The 18,533-nt window shown below is 42.6% G+C and overlaps 1 protein-coding gene across 1 annotated transcript; it reads right to left on the bottom strand.

Moving 5' to 3' along the window:
- Window positions 1-1,396: 1,396 nt before the first annotated feature.
- Window positions 1,397-18,238, bottom strand: LOC128303663 (protein dissatisfaction). Its single transcript, XM_053040704.1, has 7 exons — window positions 18,229-18,238; window positions 13,164-13,244; window positions 12,915-13,076; window positions 2,510-3,423; window positions 2,308-2,406; window positions 2,007-2,229; window positions 1,397-1,707 (listed from the first exon to the last, which is right to left on the bottom strand). The coding sequence occupies exons 1-7, from the start codon at window positions 18,236-18,238 to the stop codon at window positions 1,397-1,399; spliced, it is 1,800 nt and encodes a 599-aa protein (XP_052896664.1).
- Between the last annotated feature and the right edge of the window lie 295 nt (window positions 18,239-18,533).

Genomic DNA, 18,533 nt, shown 5'->3' with positions numbered 1-18,533 from the left:
GTAATTATATTTGCATATTGCATCAACTTCTATTTATTGAGGTTAATCAATCCTGAAAATACAAATTAAAAAAATATGAAAATAATTCAGTCCTTTGAAATGGTTTAAGCAGTAATCATCGCTCAATTCTTCATACTTCTGAAAGTATCGTAATAAAACGCCTAAAAGTATGCAAATGACACAACTATTGACAGCGCCTGTTATTATGCTTTTTGCTTTACAAAAAATACAATGTGACAATGCAATTGCTTGAATACTTACCCATATTCAAAGAGGACAGTATATTTTTCTTTCGATAAAACTTTCATAATTCCATTTTTGTAAACACCAGTGTGTTGTAATTTTAAGTAAATTTATGGTTCAATTATAGTTTTAATTACTATTCATTAAAAATGTACAGCATTTTACAAAACGACAAAAGAATCGGTATGTTAGCTAGTCTGACCGTAGGTATCAGGAAAGATTTTTAACGGAGATTTACAATAGGGACTGATTCTGTCCATTCTTGTACCTTTCGTCCTACTGAGAGTGGGGTTTACCTATGTATTCTTCTGGACGTAAGGGGGCTATTTTAGTTTCTTCGTCATTACCAGTTTTTATTGCATAAATTTAGTCGACTTTACTGACATCACGCTATCATCGACGACTTTTCTTATCTTGGCACATTAAAATTCAACCTCATAGGTGGGAGGTATTCGAGCAAAACAAAACAACATACCGTCTCTATACACTCCCGCACCGTACTAGTGCTTCGGGGGTTCAAGGTTAAAGATTTATTTTGTAAATTGAAAAATAACATAATTCCACCACAGATATTGCGGTCGCGGTCAGACGACCACACCGTATGTGGTCTTGAACACCTTAGCATAATACTGCCAAATTGTTTCCCATTTCGGGCCGATTCCGTGGGAGAGATCGGCGCAAAACGCATCTGATTTGTAGACATGATGATGTAACCATCCATGTCGTTTCTTGTTTGCCTCTCTCCATTCGGAGATATATCGTTGCGAGCCCGTAATCATAAGAACTCATAGAAACATTGAAGACAAAATAAGAATAAAAAAGAATGCCAAACTTGGCAACATTCGTCCCACACTGTAATGGTACGAAATAAAACTCAAACAGCCGGAAGCGTTAGGAAAAATACTTTTACCCCCAGAAGCATGGTGCTGCACCGAACAAGCACGAATCTTTTTGCCCCTTTCCCTATCATGCCTCCGCAGAACCACCCGACACTCGGTCTTGAGCTTGTCTACTGTGTGCGGTGATGTTTTTGTGAAATTAAAAAGCACAACAAAAAAAAATCATCAGAAATTGTGGAAAAACCCACCCCCACAACAAGAGAGCGAGTTGCATGTACATCGGGGTACAAGTGGAAAACTGTACGGGGACAGATTTATGCCTTCGGGGTTATGGTACCGTTTGGCGTCGGTGCCCCAGTGCCACCTCCCTCCAGGTCGGTATACTTTTCCATCTGGTACATGTCGATCAGCAGCCGGGAGATGGGTACGGTACCGATCGTTTCCTTGAAAAACAGTGTCTCGATGGTGGTGGAGCGGATCGTGCGTAACAGGGGCAGCAGTAGCAGAAGGCGTCCGAATCGGGTCGGCTGGCGTGGATAGCGTACGCGCACATGCTCGGAAAGAACACACTGGGCCTGGTCCTGTAGCATCTCGACCGGCTGTACGTCACACAGTTCGGACGTTTCTGTTGATGGAATGTGATGAAGAACATAGGAGAAATCCATCAAACTTTCGATTTGTCTTGTCCTAATGCTAATAGACGATAAGGAAGATTGATTTTTTGACATTCGCCTAAAGTTATGCAATTCGAATGTTTTAATGAAATTTTTATGGAATTGCTACTAGTTATGTGATGTATTTTGGCAAACCTCAAAAGCTTATGAATATCAAACAATGTGTCAGAAATAATAATTGTTTGTGAAATCGTTACGAAAATGTGGAATTTACCTTAGTTTCGTATTATAAACAATCATCATTACTTACCCGGTGAGAACAGGATCACCGCCTTCATGCAACCCAGCTCACTCAGATCGGGCGAGATCTGGCGAAACCGGCAGAGTATCTCCTGCATCGTCTTCATCTCCAGCTGGGTAGCCGCATCCGGTGGCAAACGATCGCGCACCTGTGGTGAATCGAGCAGGCTGCTCAGATCCCACGGCACACTCCACTGGGCAAAGTTGAGCAGGAAAAGTTCCTTCCACGATTCCTTGGATAGCAGAAAATGGAAGGAACAAAATAGTGAGCTTGTTTTTAATTCGCATAAGATGCGCTGTGTTTTGCATACCTGTAGGAGTAAATGTTGGTCATTTTTGGAGAGCGTTTGGAATGGAATTAAACACCGTACCCATCGCACGGACATGAACAGCAATCGGGCCGTTGTTTCCTGTGGGAGACAATATTGAGCAAACACAATTAATCGATGTTCTGCTTTAGTGGAATTTAAAAATGGCGAATCGGTGGACGGTCACATGGTAAATATGGCTTACCTGGAGAATCTCCCAGGTGGGAAGTCGCACAATGGTTGGACCCTCGGGCGGTAGAGCAGTTAGTGCGATCGGATGTGGAACAAGTGGGGGCGGTGGTGGTGGCGGTGGTTGTGCAGATCCCGTTGTAGTGGACGGTGGTGGCACGGGCGGTGGCCCGGGCTGTGCCGATGTTGGCGTCACAACACCGCTGGAGGCGCTACTGACGGGTGTGAACGCAGGGAATGCGATACTGCTGTTGTGCATCTGGTACTGGATGAACTCTTGGCACTTGTCCGTGCTCATGAGTATGTCGAGCACACCGTTCTGGGACAGTGGCGACGGAAGGCTAAGACTGGTGGCGTTGATCGGTGTTGGGCTAAGAACACTCGAGCTACCATCCACCGTCGAGTGCGGGCTGGTGAGACTTTCGGACGGTGAGTCAACGCTGATCGAACTCTTCGAATCGGTCGGCGATGGGGGCATCGGTTCCAGCGACTTGTACATGTGCTGCATGTGCCCGGCCGCGGTGAATTCGAACCCACCGACGGACGTCATTTTGCCGTGTTCCATCTTGATCGGAGACAGGATGTTCGCTCCCGGCATTTGTCCTGGCCCAACACCACCATTGCCGTCGCCACGGTTAGGAGCACCGAGTGTGAATTCGAACTTGCTCTGTTCCAGCTTCACCGGCGGTAATAACGAAGGTCCCATGTGATGGCCAAGCGGGGCGAACGACAGTGGTTGTGGATGGTGCAGCAGCGTGTTCGAACCGGTCATGGCCGAATGGTGCAGTCCGGGTGGGAAGTGAGACATCGCGTGCCCGTAGGATGCACTGTTCACGAACGGACCGGCCAGATGCGGATGTCCCGGGTGACCTCCGTTCGCTTGCAGGTGCTGTAGCTTCGGTTTCCGCGGGCCACGTTCGTGTTGAACCGCTGTAATTAGAACGAAAAATGGGCAGAAATGGAGAATTACTTCATCCAATTAACGTAGTAATAGAGTTTTTCTAATATGCCAGTATATTCAAGCAAAATTTACATCACCATCACCCGGGAAACGAGGTTAATCTATTCTTAATACAAGTGAAAACCCAAAAAAAATACGCACCAAGAGCGTTAGAACATTTCGCCCGGCTAACATTTTCCTGGAGGCAATTTTATCCATTTCCGCGGAAACGAGTTTTTACAGCAACGGAAGTGGAACTTTTTTCTTTGCCTTTCTGTTTTAATTGAACATGCAACCGGTTCTTGCGAATGCACTTGATCGATTAGTGGCCGCAAGCAGTTTCGATTTGTTTCCATCTGTTTCGCTTGTTTCGTTTGGGATTTTTATTTTGTGTAGGGGGGGATCTTTACTACCTAAATTGGCACGAAATGTACAAGAAACGTGTAATTTTCAATTTGAATCTTATAAGAGTGCGGATGGTGTTCCGTTAAGCCGTATCCCTTCAAGGAATGTTAATCAATATGTATGCAATCCTTTTGAAAATGCGATTCGAATAAATGTGTATATATTAATTGACATCTTTTAGATACCTTTCTGCAGGATGTGGCGAGCATGTCTGAGATTGTCCAGAATTTTGTCTGAAACGGTACAATTTATTAACAACGTTCCTGGTAAGTAAAACCAATCCATGTTTAATGACCAAATTCGACGAGTAGTTTGTAATACATATTGCATACTTTTAGGGAGATAGTGCGCAACGCATAAACAGGCAATCAATCGTTGCCCCTGAGGTTATGCAATGTGTACTAATTTTTTTTTGTGGTGAATTTATTATCTAGTTGAATTCTTATACGATTTGAACACATGTTTTTAAACAATCGAAATTGTTTGATTTTCCAATAACTTCTTGCAATTAACTGTTTGAAGTGATCTTTCTACCCAACCTACTTAAAGTTTATTTCTCTTTCATGATAGTTTTGAAAATCAATTTCTCCACATACACCAAACGAAACGGTCACAGCAGAACGGTCCGATCCCTAATGTTGTTCAATCTAATTAGGTCATGTGAAAAATACGATCGAATAAACAATGTTTTCTAACCGATCGGACACGGGCACGTTCGCCTTCGTGGTACGCCCCAGCGATCAACCACTCCGCTCGATTATTTGTGTTTTACACTTCATTTGTTCCGAAAAGGGACGAAATTTATTCGATTACCACCGCCACAAAGCAGCGGGGACGGCTGAAGCTGAAGGTTAATTGCCACCACGAACGAATGGAAATCGATACGGATCGGAAGGATCATCATCATCATCCTCAACATTATCTGAACGGGGGAAATGGGATGGATGTGGGTGAGGGTGATGGGAATGGAAAAGCGGCTTAGGATGCTGTTCCGATTCCCCGTCAGCACCGAACCTCCGGCACACCCTGTGCTGTGCTGTAACATTTTGACACATGACTTAACGCACATGGTACACAACGGCCTGTGGGAAAGTTGTCAGCTGATCGAGAGCGCATACGGATGGACTTTGGTGGTGGTGGTGGTGTTGGTGGATGGAGAGAAAAAAGTGTCTTTCCCCCTGTTTGTGAGGCTTCTTAGGGCAGAGTGAAAGAAGGGCATCTTACCGATGGTGAGGACAACAGTATTTCGACGCTCGCAATGAAGTGCCTAATCCTTTCTATCGGGTTTGATCGACATTTAATGTTTGCGAGCGATTTACTTTTAGACTTGGGAATGTCAAGTGTTCCGGATGGTGTCAATGGCGATTTGAAAACGGATACGGTGTAGGGCAGGGCAGGCGATTATAAACAAAAAAGAAGCAGTGGATTTCTCTTTGAATTTGTATCATTTTTAAATGCTGAAAAAGTCTAATCAGATTGAACATACGGAGAGGGACAAACGGATTCCTTTTACTTCGGCCAAATGCCCAATTCCTTAGGCAACAAAGCCCATGGAAGAGCCATAGGAAGGGAAAAGTCCTTCAACAGGGAGTGATTTGATTAAAGATGATTGAAATCTTCCACAACAGCGTGAATGTGAAGAACTGAAGGGACCGGTATCACAAACCTTCTCTCGGCGTAACTTTTGACGCCGAAGGACCTTTAATCCTTTCTTTACCCCAAATGCGTTACCCGACCAAAAACATCGTAACCGTGTAATGAGTGTCTGGAAGGAAACCCAACCGACCAGCGCGTTAAAAGATATTATATTCCAACCATAAATCCTTCGAGAGGGTTACCAGAATTAAAAAGTTTCCCGTCCCGGAACGCGACAATCAAACGATGCCAAGTGGTTTCTTGATGTTGCCTAAGACTTTTACGCAAAACTTGTCCGCCCGTTGTCCCCACGGGCAAAAGGCGTGGAGTTTTGCCGCACGACCAAAAAACTCCATACCGGAAGATACAAAACCATCAAACGAGGCACGGGACCTCAAACTCAAATATTGAACAAATCCTGTCGCCTTTGGAACGGGGGAGCAACCGTTTCTGTTGTGGTGTGCAGTTTTAAGATGGAAATTTAGTCTTTAGTCCCGCCTTTCTTTGTGTTCCCACTTGCGGGTTTGGGGGAATTTCCTTGTTCCGGGGGGTCTTTGCTAATGCGATCAGTGGTATGTGCTAAAGAAAATAGCCCCGAAAGCTAAAAGATGCGGGAACTGCTCAGAGTGGATGATAATCTTGCCCAACTTTTGGACTCGGGTAATGATGATGGTGCCTGGAATATGATGGCGCAACTCTCCCAAGGCTGACGATGTGATTTATTCGCAATTTGGCTACGCTAACAGCTGGATGCTGGTATGGTAATCGTGTCTCGATATGGTTAGCACGCACTCAATCCAGCAGCAGAGGAGTAACATGGGGATAAGAAAGCGAGAACTTGAAAGCTAAATTGACAATAATACGGTTTAGTGTGGGGAGGAAAGGTTTTTATGATGTTGTTCGTTAAATTTAAAGGCAAACGCTCGTAGTGCAGTGATTTATGCAAAATGTTATCGGAGAAGAGCATTTGTTTAACGGCTACAACGTTGATAATTGTTTATTCTGATGCGTTTCTTATGACTCCTTGTCATAGCGGCGGAAAACAGATTTCCATACAAAATTTTCCAACATAAAATAATTGAAACCAGCTTAATTTTTTGGTCATGTTCCTAATACACTTGCATTATCTTTGACCTTGTTGTACTTTTTACTATTCTACTTCATTTTCCTCATCAAACTCCATTCCATTTCATCAAACATCAAACAAATTAATGGACATTTTAATAATTAAAAAAATAGCCGTCGACTATTGCATGGGCGTTTGACCTGTACGTCGATTTTAATTGATGCGTAAGGTTCTGAACTGTTAATGAATGTGCTGGATCATCCTAAGACGTATGTGTCGTACACTCGGTTCTTGAACATTCTTTCATAGCTGGGAAGTGGTCATTTTTTTTTGTTATTTGTGTTATTTTATTTCTTAAACTCAATGGCCGTCAAATGGCCCCTATGAAGCGGTTTTAGCTAATTAGCTACATAATTTTACAAATAAATAAATAAGCTTATAAATTAAGACGAAGTTGACGGTACGAATACAATTAAAGAACGCGTAATACGACATGTCAGGTTCGTAACGGTCATAAACTGCAATAAACTCGCGACACGACATGATTAGTAACGAATCGGACGGAGAGGAACCAAAACGACTATGGCTTTCCTGTACGTTAAGTAACGTTCTAGCACGAAGCCTCCTAGCTGGGATGTATAGATTAAGTATGGAAAGCAACGTCGGCGAGTAAATTCGAAAGTTAATTCGAATTACAGCGCATTACAGTTCCGCTGTTTTAGCGACTCAAGGATTTGTCGTCAAGGATCGTCACTCCAAGGTCTCTGAAATCAACGACAAACACCCACTGTCACTGGGAATATCGACTGCACTCGCGAATATTTGCTATCGCACAATTTGCTTCTGGAGACCTTTTACTAGTAATGTCTACGAGTAACAATAAAATTTTTCTTCGAAGGACTTCGAAGGAAATTCGATGGAGTTCCTTGTACCTATGTCAATCTTGTAAAATCCGCCTTAAAGTTCGATTATGTAACAAATATATTTGAAGATTAGACATTAGACAAAGCCAGAGTTATGGTAAGATTATTATATTTATTTTGGTACTTGTATGGTTTAGGACATTTGTACACTAATTTCTATATAACTATCCATATCTTAAGCCTTTCTGAACTCTTTAAGGAACGTCGGCAATCTAGACAAACGTAACACTATCTCAAAAGTGTTCAATCTGAAATCGGTAGTCGTGTGGAACTGTTAGCCCAAAATAATACAAACCATGACTCGTTCAATGCTGCTTACCAAGGTATATAAAACATTAAGATGGGACTCAGATGTATCAGATAAACACCCCTATATGAGGTTTTCTCCTTATCACATGTCTTTTTCGTTCACACGTAGAGCAAACCCTCACAGAAACACTATTTACATGTACTCTCATTGTCTACATTTAGGCGCAACAACAAATAGCCTCTTAAAAATGTAACTTTTCACCGCGGATTGCATACTAATAAGCGCAACTATTCGTTCGCAAAATAATGCAAGATACCAAAGCATAAATCAAAAGGCCTACGACTAAATGTTCATCAACCTATATTTAACACATCAACCTTTGTTATCAAGCAGCGCGATAGAGGCACAAGTATTAAACAATTTGTCTAAAAAGGCCTCTGTTTGACGAAACAAAATATTTGATTATGTTATGCTTTGTTATTCAAGCACAATATTTTATCCACTTCCGCTCGTGTGCAACATATTTGATGAATCTGCATAAATTTGCAAACACCGGAAAAGACCACACCTGGAAAACAAAATGCTTGATCGATCGGGGATGGATGCACGGAAACGAAAAAGCTGTTTCCAGCGCATGGGGAAAGATCACTAAATCGTTTGTCGGATAAATATTGGAACGTAAAATCCCCGGCAAAGCCACGTCGCTTGCAAACCTGCAGTTGCACAAAACGCAGCAAAACCCACTGTGGAAAACATCGACGCTAAATCGCCCATTGCAGTACGATCACCCACGGCTAATCCCTTTTCAGCTGAAACGAAAACAAATCGGGGTGGGCGTTTGCGACGGTAGGACGGCCGGGCCGGGAAAATGTCTGACAAATTTGGCATCATCAACATTGAAACATACAGCAATATTCAGCAGTGCGTTCGTGGTAAAATCAAACTTGTCCGTGGGTTGATGAGAGGTGGCAACGGAGAGGGCGGTATCATATGCACACACCGGCACACCGGATGTGGCTTGTGGCACCACGGGGTGGATGAATCGCGAAACTTTGCGCGAAGGATATATGTGCCGTTGTTTTCCACCCGACTGCCTAACGCTCGAAGCACGCGGGCAACGATGTGGAAAAGCCGACCACGGACTTAGCACCCATCACCCATCACCCACCCAGCCATCCATCCATACGGTGCGAATTAAGATGAAAAACAACCGCGCACGAATGGTGGTGCTGAATATCTGGAACATCATCAAAAAGATTCATGACCCGACGCACCCATCCCGAACTGGTGGTCCGGGGAAATTGCGGGGTTATGCGGGGGATCGGCTGGCTTCTAATGAGGGATGGTGGAGGGGTGGTGCAATGGTCGTGGCCAATGCCGAAACAACGCTGAGAACCGGGACACTTGTGTTGCCAGCGCTCGAGTGAAAACGCGATACCCTTTTCCGGCTGCGCGGTTCCGTGTGTTTTGGCGGGGACATAAATATTTACTTGATACATGGTGCCTGGCTGCTTTGCACACCTTCTACATGATGCGGTTCACATAAGCACCCGCACAACCCACCGTGCACACATATGGTGCCGGATCGCACTGTTCGCCTTCATGACGGAGCGAAATCCACCCTCCACCCGAGGGCGATATGATAGGTGTAGGTGGAACGGATGCCACCGAGTGGCTCGGTAGCATTCGAGTGGCTTAACAGCGAAATTAGCTAATTTATAATTAATTTAGTGCGCGATCAAAACAAAACCCACTTTTCCCTTACCCGGTGAGGGTGTTAATTTTTTGTCCGCCTGTGTCCCCGTGTTTCGGAGAGTGCATTTACGGGCACAGCATCAGGCACCTAGCAACCCCTTTTCCAGGTAGGTCAGTTCTATACACACACACTCCCTTCACATGATCATTCGGTGCGTCATGTGGAAAAGGGCGTTTTTTACACGGTCGAATTCATGTCTCGGCTTTTCCCTCCGCCATTTCCGTTTTTGGGGAAAGCGCATTAAAACTTCATAAACAGTCAGACAAGTTCCCACGGAATTGGGAAACCTCCGCCATGCAGCTTCCATCGAATCGCATTTTTTCTCACTCTCACTCTCTCGCCACATCACGGGAATTGTTCCGGAGGATTTTTCTAATTCCGCTAGGGATCGCGTGGGTGGATGGATCAATATACGATTTTGGGCGAGGGTGGCACAAAAAAAAGGGAACAGTGTAACCGAGCGTGGTGTACAACATCAACGCCGAGGTCAACGGGATTCGTGCCGCTACCTCAATTCGTTAGAGCGCAACGATTCGTTACGTGGTACATCCGATTGACCGATGGATTTTCTTGAGCCCTGGTCAACCTTTTTCCGATGGGATGATGGAAACTCGGTACAGCTGTTGTGCGTTGTGTGGATAGCCACAACTCTCCTTGGCCTGGACAATGGTCATCAACAAGTTGAATTGTGCGCATTAAGAGCGGTCTGTCAGGTTCACAATGCGAAGCGTTTACACATGTGTGTTTTGTAGGGAAATGAAGGTTTTCGGTTGCCCTCGGAACCATAAAAGAGGCGAAAACTGCACGGTAATGCTCACACCAGGAAGTGACTGTTTATCGAATTGCTAGCTAAATAATTTAATGCGCTTTCTAAGGTGATGAAGCAGTGGGCAAACATTAAAGCAATCGTTTTAAAGTTGGTAACTTGAACTCACTTTTCCTTCATGTCTGCTTAAGATTGGATCTGTTTGGGAAGTTTAAGTAGTGCTATTCTTTGATGAGCCTTAGTTCCGGTGCATTTGGGGTGCGCCAAAATGTGCAACTTGGCTTCGATTCACTCCATGAAAAGATTAGAATAGTTGCTCGTAATTAGATCAATAGATCAGAGGATCTGTAGAGGATCTACAGAGGAAAGCAGACATACCTGTAGACATTCTTTGAGGTAGATCTCCCCGTTTACAGTGCCGGTAGTAACGAACTAACGAACTCGAACTACTTTTTTCGAGCTTTCTTCTTTCTTCTTTGCAAACTTTGTAAGATTCCGCTACCTTAATTCCTTCTGACACCAAATTTGTGCTGGGCGATGAAGAGCCAGCAGCCCTGAAGACATGGTGAGACAATGAGGTACGTCAGTATCTGGTGCTGAGGCGATTGCCCATGTGTTTGCCATATTTCGTGAAGTTGTTTTTAAGGCAACGTTTAGTTGAACATAAACGATTGGACATTGGACAAAAAACATTGTAAACAAAACATTCTAAACAGGCTGGTTTTGAGAGGCAATGAAGATAAAGGAGCGTAATACAGTTTGCAATAATCCTGTATTGAAACCGGACATTTGGCTAGAAACAAAAGCCGCTCAAAACATGCATGCCTGCTTTCAGTTCAGTATTTTCAACAACCATCTCTCTGTTGTGGACTCAAAATAATTGGATGAGATTTTCCGTTTGAGATTTGAGAGCTGTAAGATGTGATTTCTTAGTATTTTGTGCCAGTTCAAAAGTACACATATGTTTTCCACCGATACTGTTTTTCGAAAGTAACAACTTCAAGAGAACTTTTCATGTTCACATCCGAAATCCTGGCTAATTCGGATGGGTTGAAGTCCGTAATGCGGCTGAGAATACCCGGTATAAGGTATCCCACCGCTATTCGGAAAACGGTACGGCCTGGTCCTTGTTCATGAATAAAAATAATTTGCTACAATCAGTACATACTGAAAAAGGCCATATGTAAACGCTTCGCACTGTAAGAATTAAGCTAAAAAGAAGCAGTTCTTTTTTAATATACACAGTTTTCTATACGAAACACACAACTACAGCCTTCAATACAAACAAATAGTCTACGCCTTTGCATTTACTTCACCACGGTCTCTTCCAGGGTCACCACGCCTAAAAGTATGCAATGAATGCTTGCGGGTTCATTAGATGCTAGTGGACATTTTTTTAACCTTTTTTATACCTTTTCTCTTGGAGAAAAATTTATATAAAGAGTCAGACAGGTGTTACTCAAATGTGAGACAGTAACATTAATCTCGTTCACTATGGATGATGTCAATTATTTAGTGTGAGTTAGTCGCCTGTGGTATATTGCTATAGGAAATGGTTTCACCGAATATTTTTCAATCTTATAAATTTACTATAACAATTCTGTGTACGTTGGTGCTAGTAGTAGTAATCATATGTCGGTTCATATGTTTGTTCAATTACATAAACCCAAATGTGGTACTGAGCAAACAGTCGCGTCCTTTCTTTCTTTTCACCTATTTTTATGTGCCTTTTGATCGTTCATTTTCGATTCGATTCGCTCAATCAACAATCGTATCAACCACAACGAAAACGAGTGCACAAAGCAAAAGCTCACCATCGCACGAAATATGGCTTCGGCTGACAAAATGTGCCACCGACCCACGGCCGCCACATTATCGCCAAACCGCTAACAGACGACATTACTGGAAAATATCGCTTTCCGGCGGATTACAGGGATTCCGTTTTTGGTTTTCCATCAAAATGCCCGCACTTAGTCGAGCGTCACTTTCACTCCCCGGGCACACTCCCCAGAGAACCGGCACAGCGGGGTCTGAGGAGGATCGTATTTTCCACGCGATGAACAAATTGGTGACAAGCTTCTTAACGCTGGCCCGACAGAGAGATCCTGGCGCTATTACTTGTGCGCAAAACCATGACGGGAAGGGAAGAAAAAATGGCTCAAACTCAGCACCGTGAAGTAAATCGTGCGCTCCCGAACCGCACGGCCACACGGAGCGCGAATGGTGGTGGGAAAATGTAATGGAACGCTTCATTTGATTTGTTTGCCAAGTGGGAAGCGGTGTTGGTGACGGTGAAAAAAGCGATGCGGAAAATGATGGAAAATGCCGATTACGCCGTTCTACATCGACGTTCACTTCCCGGTTACGGCTGGAGTCTGGTCGGAAATCTGACAGCTGTGTTTACACGCAGTCGTTCATTTGCAGGCGTGTCCCTGCGCTAGGGAGTCGACAGCGTGAGGTGGAAAATTGTCGCATCTTAGAGACAGTCGGCAATCACATCAAACCGCAACCGTTCGCAATTGATTAGCATTCCATCACACCGTAATCAGTGCTAAACGCGAAACGATGCGTAATGCCAAACGATTCGCAAACAACGTGCCAATCCGTCTCTGGGGAAACCAAAACCGCGAACCTGATCCGGAGGGCACGTAAACTTCCTGGCAAGTCTCACCGTACTTACCGTCCTTGTTCATCGCCGATTGGAAGCACTTGGAAAGCCGACAGGCACGGCACTGGTTACGATGGGTTTTGTCGACCGGGCAGCGGCCCTTTAGCTCACCGGCCGCCTTACACGTGTACACTCGGTTTCGATGTATGCTGCGCTTGAAGAACCCGGAACAACCTGCCAGAGAAGTTGGGCACGTGTGAAAAGCTAAGCAAAAAGGAAAAGCACGTCGTAAAGGATGCAGGTCGCATCCGAAGAGCTTACCATCGCAGCTGTAGATTCCGTAGTGTTTGCCCGAGCTGCGATCTCCGCACACTTTGCACGGTATGTCTAGCAATCTGTCACCTCAATAGGTTAGTGAGTATCCGGAAACGAAATGAAAATACAACAATTATTATAGGGTCAAAGGACAGATAGTTAGATTTAATAAAAATTTTGTTTGTAATGTTAATGTAAATGTACATGTAAATAATGTTATGCTGATCAAAATGTAAGTTGTAAGACCAATAAGTTCGAGCAGCCAAATATATAAGGGGAATTGCATAACAACAGGCGCCAACCACCGATATAAATGGTATTCCTATAACTGTTGCGTTCTCACCGATTTGTATTGCATTGCATACATTCAGGCGGAAAAACTCAAGGTTCGCATGTCGATGTCGAAACAATATTGGTATCGTCTGTAAATTACTACTTAGATTTACTCAACCTCCTAAGCGAAACATTTATGTTTGCATAGTTATATCAGATTTATTATCAATAAAAATCACAGTTGTCGTCTAATTGGTAGATTATTCTCGTCAATTTTTATAACAAGTTCAGGATAATACATAGTATTTTCATCCTTTAAGGTGACATATCTTCAAGACCTATTCATGACATAATATCATTGAGAACTGAATACAGAAAAAAGACCTAAAATAAAAGAGATAAATAACATCTACCAATAAATAATAAATACTACCAAAATATAGTGAAGCGTACGTTAATCTCAATTGGTACTGTGAGTGATCCTTTTTCACTTTCTTCCGCACTGGAATCACTGACTAATGAGCTTTCGTTGGATGGTTCGTTTTTGTTATTTCAAGAACTGAGCTTCATTTACGCTTGTTGCCTTCAATCTTCTGCCACTCTTTGGGGTTTGAACAACCAACGTAAAGTAAAAGAATCTTTTGCTTCACCAACACACCGTTTGCCGAAACACCGTTGAGTGTGGCAGCAAAAATAAAGCAATTATTTAGTCAGCTCACCCTTTTTTTTTTGTTTGACGCCCGAATTTACCTCTTAAGAGGATTCACAGTCAACACGCCGTAGCTCGTTTACCGTTTTGCCGTGCAAAAAGGGACACAAAGTGTGCATCGGTACAGAAATCAACCAAATCAGGAAAAGTGGAAAACACTCATTTACTCACGACCCGGGGTTTGCCTGCGTCCGAGACGTAATGCCGTTGTTTTTACAACGTCTCATGCTCATTTGCGTGTTCTTTTTTTTTGTTGGTTCTACTCCCCGTTGTACATTTACTGCTGGCTTTGCTTGTGATTTTGATTTGACATTTGGCAACACTTCTCACGCAAGGGGCTGCAAATGGTTTGGTCTTGTAAAAGGACAAAAACTGGAAGACTAGAAGCTTTCAGCTTTTTTTTTTATGCGGAAGTATTTATGAAGCGTCTTTCCATTTTAAAGTGGGTTAATCGCCACGTGGCATAATTTTGTGAATCTTTTTGTTGATAAATGGTACTAGTGGACAATCAATAGGGCATAGAATGGCAGTAAGGGAAAATACAAGCATAAATTGAAAATGTAAATAGAAAATTTTAGATTTTTCAGTCACGTCAAACAATTTATATCATCAGCTACAAATCAGCGTCACTTCCGAGTTTCCCAATTGTTAAGTCTTAAATTAATGCATTTTAATAAGATTATTGCATACTTTTAGGCGTTTAAATAGGCATAACTGATTTATTAGCAATTGCAGTTATCAACAAACTGTTTCTTAGTGGCTGACGTACTATGGGAAAAATGCCTAAAATACTAATTGCATACTTTTAGGCTCAATAATACTTAATACTCACATTATGGACACAAAATTATACTTTTTTATGCTAAAGCCCTTAATTATAACTTCAATGATTAGTTTCTAAAATGTAAACTGGTGGTCTGAAATATTTACGTCACCTAATAATTCCCTTATACAATGCAACAAATATCAAGCCATAGAATGCAACGAATGTCCAAACAATATGTTCCATTATTTCGCTAATAAATCGATTCGTCACGATTTCCAGTCAGTTTTCACTTTTAACCACTCGCGACCAATCAGCTCGTGTCCATCAGCAAGATTTACACATGAAGCTGTACACGTTCACAAAGCCACCCGGGTTTCACGACAACGGTATCCGGACGTCGTGTCACCGTGCGGCTACACCCATTCAACCTGTGTGTGCCAACTTTTCGGCTCCGTCGAAGGAAAATGTTTGCTTACGGACGCTGCACACGGCCATGGGACTGGAACTGGACTGGACGCTGTGTTCGCCATCCCGTCACGAATCCGAATCGATCCGGCTAAAATCAAACCAACCGACTTGACCACTTCTCTGCCGTACCATATCACATTAGTAGACATCCCGCCGGACACGCACTCACTCACAATGGCATATGCCCGTTCAAGCGTTCAAACAAAGAGAACACAGCGAGTGCACAATAAATCAATTGCATCCTGCAGCGTCCTGCTCGGTTCCCTGTAGTGTCCATACGCCCAGTGCCTCGCCTTCCAAGTGCAACGTTGCGTAACTTTCTGATATTGTGATGTGGCGCCAATTGCGAGTGGCGTAGTATACTTTTGACAAAATGGCGCCCGTTTGTGGCCGTAGTGCAAGAGCGGTATGCAAAGCGATGTGGCCGAGTAGGCCGAGGTGAAGCTGGTGCGGGGTCGTAGGTAAACATTCAATAAACAAACGTTCGACTCGGCATTCGGAGACTAAACCCCGGCCATAGTCGGGAATCGTGTTTATGAGGCTGATGTGGACACAGGCACGGGCGGCCCCGTGTGCGCCGAGCGGTACAAAACCAACATTGAAAAATTAATCAAAATTTTAATTCATGTTTTTCTAACGCCTTCCGGTCGGCTGGTTGTCGGCTTGCATCACTCGAATCGATTATCGAGATGGCTTTCACACTCGCTCGCTTTACTCTCCGGAGGGCGGCCGGGAAACCGGTTGAACCCTTTTTCCCGGGAGTGTCTGTGACTCTTTCCGGCTGCTGGCCTTTCCGGTGCATGGATTCGGAGCTTTGCCATTGGGTTAACGAGAGGGAAACGCTATTTGCGTTTCTAATCCCCCTTTTTCGCTACGAGACAAACCGGAGCGTGCCTTACGGGCCCGTTTCAGTGGGTGCCTTTTGGAAACCGGTGCTGGTTTGTCTTTGGTTTTTGGTTAGCCGGACCGGGGCAGAAGTTGACATCGTTGAGATGACGCTCCTTACCGGGGAGGTTGAAAGTTTTTCATATTTTGGAAAAATAAAACCGGAACTGATGATCCTTTCGTGCACTCGGTATTAGAAGCCACTGCTATGGTAGAACTTTCGACTTGATGGTTCTTATTTTTTTTGCAAACACTTGCCACCTACCCATCCAACACACCCTTTCCTTCCCTCCGGGTTGTACAACACTCGATTGTTTTGTTTTAATTTTAAATATTTGTGAAAGGAAAACACTCGTTACGGCAGGGATTTGAGAGTGGTGGAAAGCGTTGGCCAGCACTCGAGCGTACCGGACGCCGATAGAACAACATTCGAAACTGGCGTGGAAGGAAAAACTGGTTCCGCTTGGTGCACTCGAACACCGGGAGGGGTGTGTGATTGGTGTTTGTTGTGATGTTTGAAGCATTGTAGTGTTTTGCAGCGAGCTGGGTGTCGCCCTCGGGTGGGAAGGATAATGTGTAATGCGGTTATAACGTATGTTTCCTTTCATCAGTGTCATTGTGCTAGTTAATTGTAACTTTTGTTTTGGTAGCGAATGATGGGAGTTTGTGTGTAAGACGACGTATTTGTTAAACCGAATTGGTGGAAGAAGAATCTTTCGATTACGGTCTTAATACATGCAATAGTGCCTGAAGGTATGCAATCCTCTTTGTAACAATCCCCTAATACTCCGTAAACTATGCAAAGTACAGGGAATTGAGTGATTGAATACTAAAACTACGTTAATCTTCGTTCAGAGTAATGTTAACGTGCGGAATCATTCTTATGTTAAGGGCAAGTAATATAGGTTTCTAGAAGAACTTTATGAATCAAGCTTTGATTTTTTTTGGAACCTGACGAATAATCTTTAAAAAGTTTTAATATACAAATATTTTTCTCTGTATAAAAAAAAAATAAATAATAGTTGAACATGAAACATTGAACATGAAAATAAAAGATAAAAGTTTCGAATATTATGCAAACAGAAATACAAATCACATAATTGAAAATAAATTATTGAAACTAAAATTAAATGATGTCGTTTTAAAGGATTTACAATATGTTTGATCACTTTTCTGCAGTCAGCAAGAGAAAAGAAATAAGACAACTGTGACAAGAACATCTTTTCCTCCTATTTTCCATTCATCCTTCATTCTTCTTCATTCACAAAACATTCTTCAGGACAGATATGTCTGCAATATCACAGAAAAAACAAAATTAATTGTATTTTTAAATAAACCCTACGTAAATAAGAAAATATGACTCATTTTTGCCTTATTTATAAATAAATTGTTTAAAAATTATTTATTTCATATACAATATTTAGCATTTATCATTTTTTTAGGTATTACAACATTGGTTCATTAAAGAACGAAAACCTTGATGGGTGAAATCACTAATTTAAGTTAAAAAATCTTGTCCCACTTGTTATAGGCTAACAAAATACAATTAAATAATTTGTATGTTTATTTGTATTTGTTATTTGTATCAATGATAAACAATGCGGAAAAGTTAATGTAGATTTTGTTCTTACTTAAGAGCAAGCATCAAGAAAAATGTATTTGTTAAGCGATTAATCATAAAATAAAATATTTTATGAATCAACTAGAGCCAAATAAATTTAAACAAACCATATAAGTTGAATGTATATAATTAATATTCGCCAGATTGTAAAACCTGTGGTGCACACACACTCGAAAACAACTGTACGCAGCAAAATACAGTGCTTTACTTGAGTAACGCCTAAAGTTATACAATCAGAACGACAAATATAGAACTGCGGAGATTTGTGTCTCGATTCCCAATGATTATACTAATGAAAAAGTAACTTGAATAATAATATGCAATAACTCCATTCGTCTGTAATCCGTACCTGTTCCCATTCTGCGCGGTTGCCAAATGAGTTTGAAATCCACCGTGAGCCAAGTAGCCTGAATGGCTGCACAACGCAACAAAATTCCTACACCGTGCTTTACCGTGCTCGTTGTGCAATTTTAACGAAAAGTGACCGAGAAAGGACTCACTAAAAACACAGCGACACAAAAAATCCCGCAGTGAAAATGACTTTGTTGCTGCCACGTTTTAATATGAGCAAATGTATTCTTGGCACAGAACGTCGGACATTTGGGGCCACTCTCGGGTCACTCGTTGCACCTCGTTTAGACGAAGAAAGTATCT

This window comes from Anopheles moucheti, chromosome 3 (genome assembly GCF_943734755.1).
Source record: "Anopheles moucheti chromosome 3, idAnoMoucSN_F20_07, whole genome shotgun sequence".
Lineage (NCBI taxonomy): Eukaryota > Metazoa > Arthropoda > Insecta > Diptera > Culicidae > Anopheles > Anopheles moucheti.
The sequence above is the reverse complement of the archived record's forward strand: the minus strand, read 5'-3'. Positions and strand labels throughout refer to the sequence as shown.

What these genes read in the sequence shown, in the direction of transcription:
- LOC128303663 (XM_053040704.1), bottom strand. An exon ending in CGGAATCTACAGCTGCGATG is followed by an intron (nt 13,077 to 13,163) that starts GTAAGCTCTTCG and finishes CTTCTCTGGCAG; the next exon opens with GTTGTTCCGGGTTCTTCAAG. An exon ending in CCACCTGGGAGATTCTCCAG is followed by an intron (nt 2,407 to 2,509) that starts GTAAGCCATATT and finishes TGTCTCCCACAG; the next exon opens with GAAACAACGGCCCGATTGCT.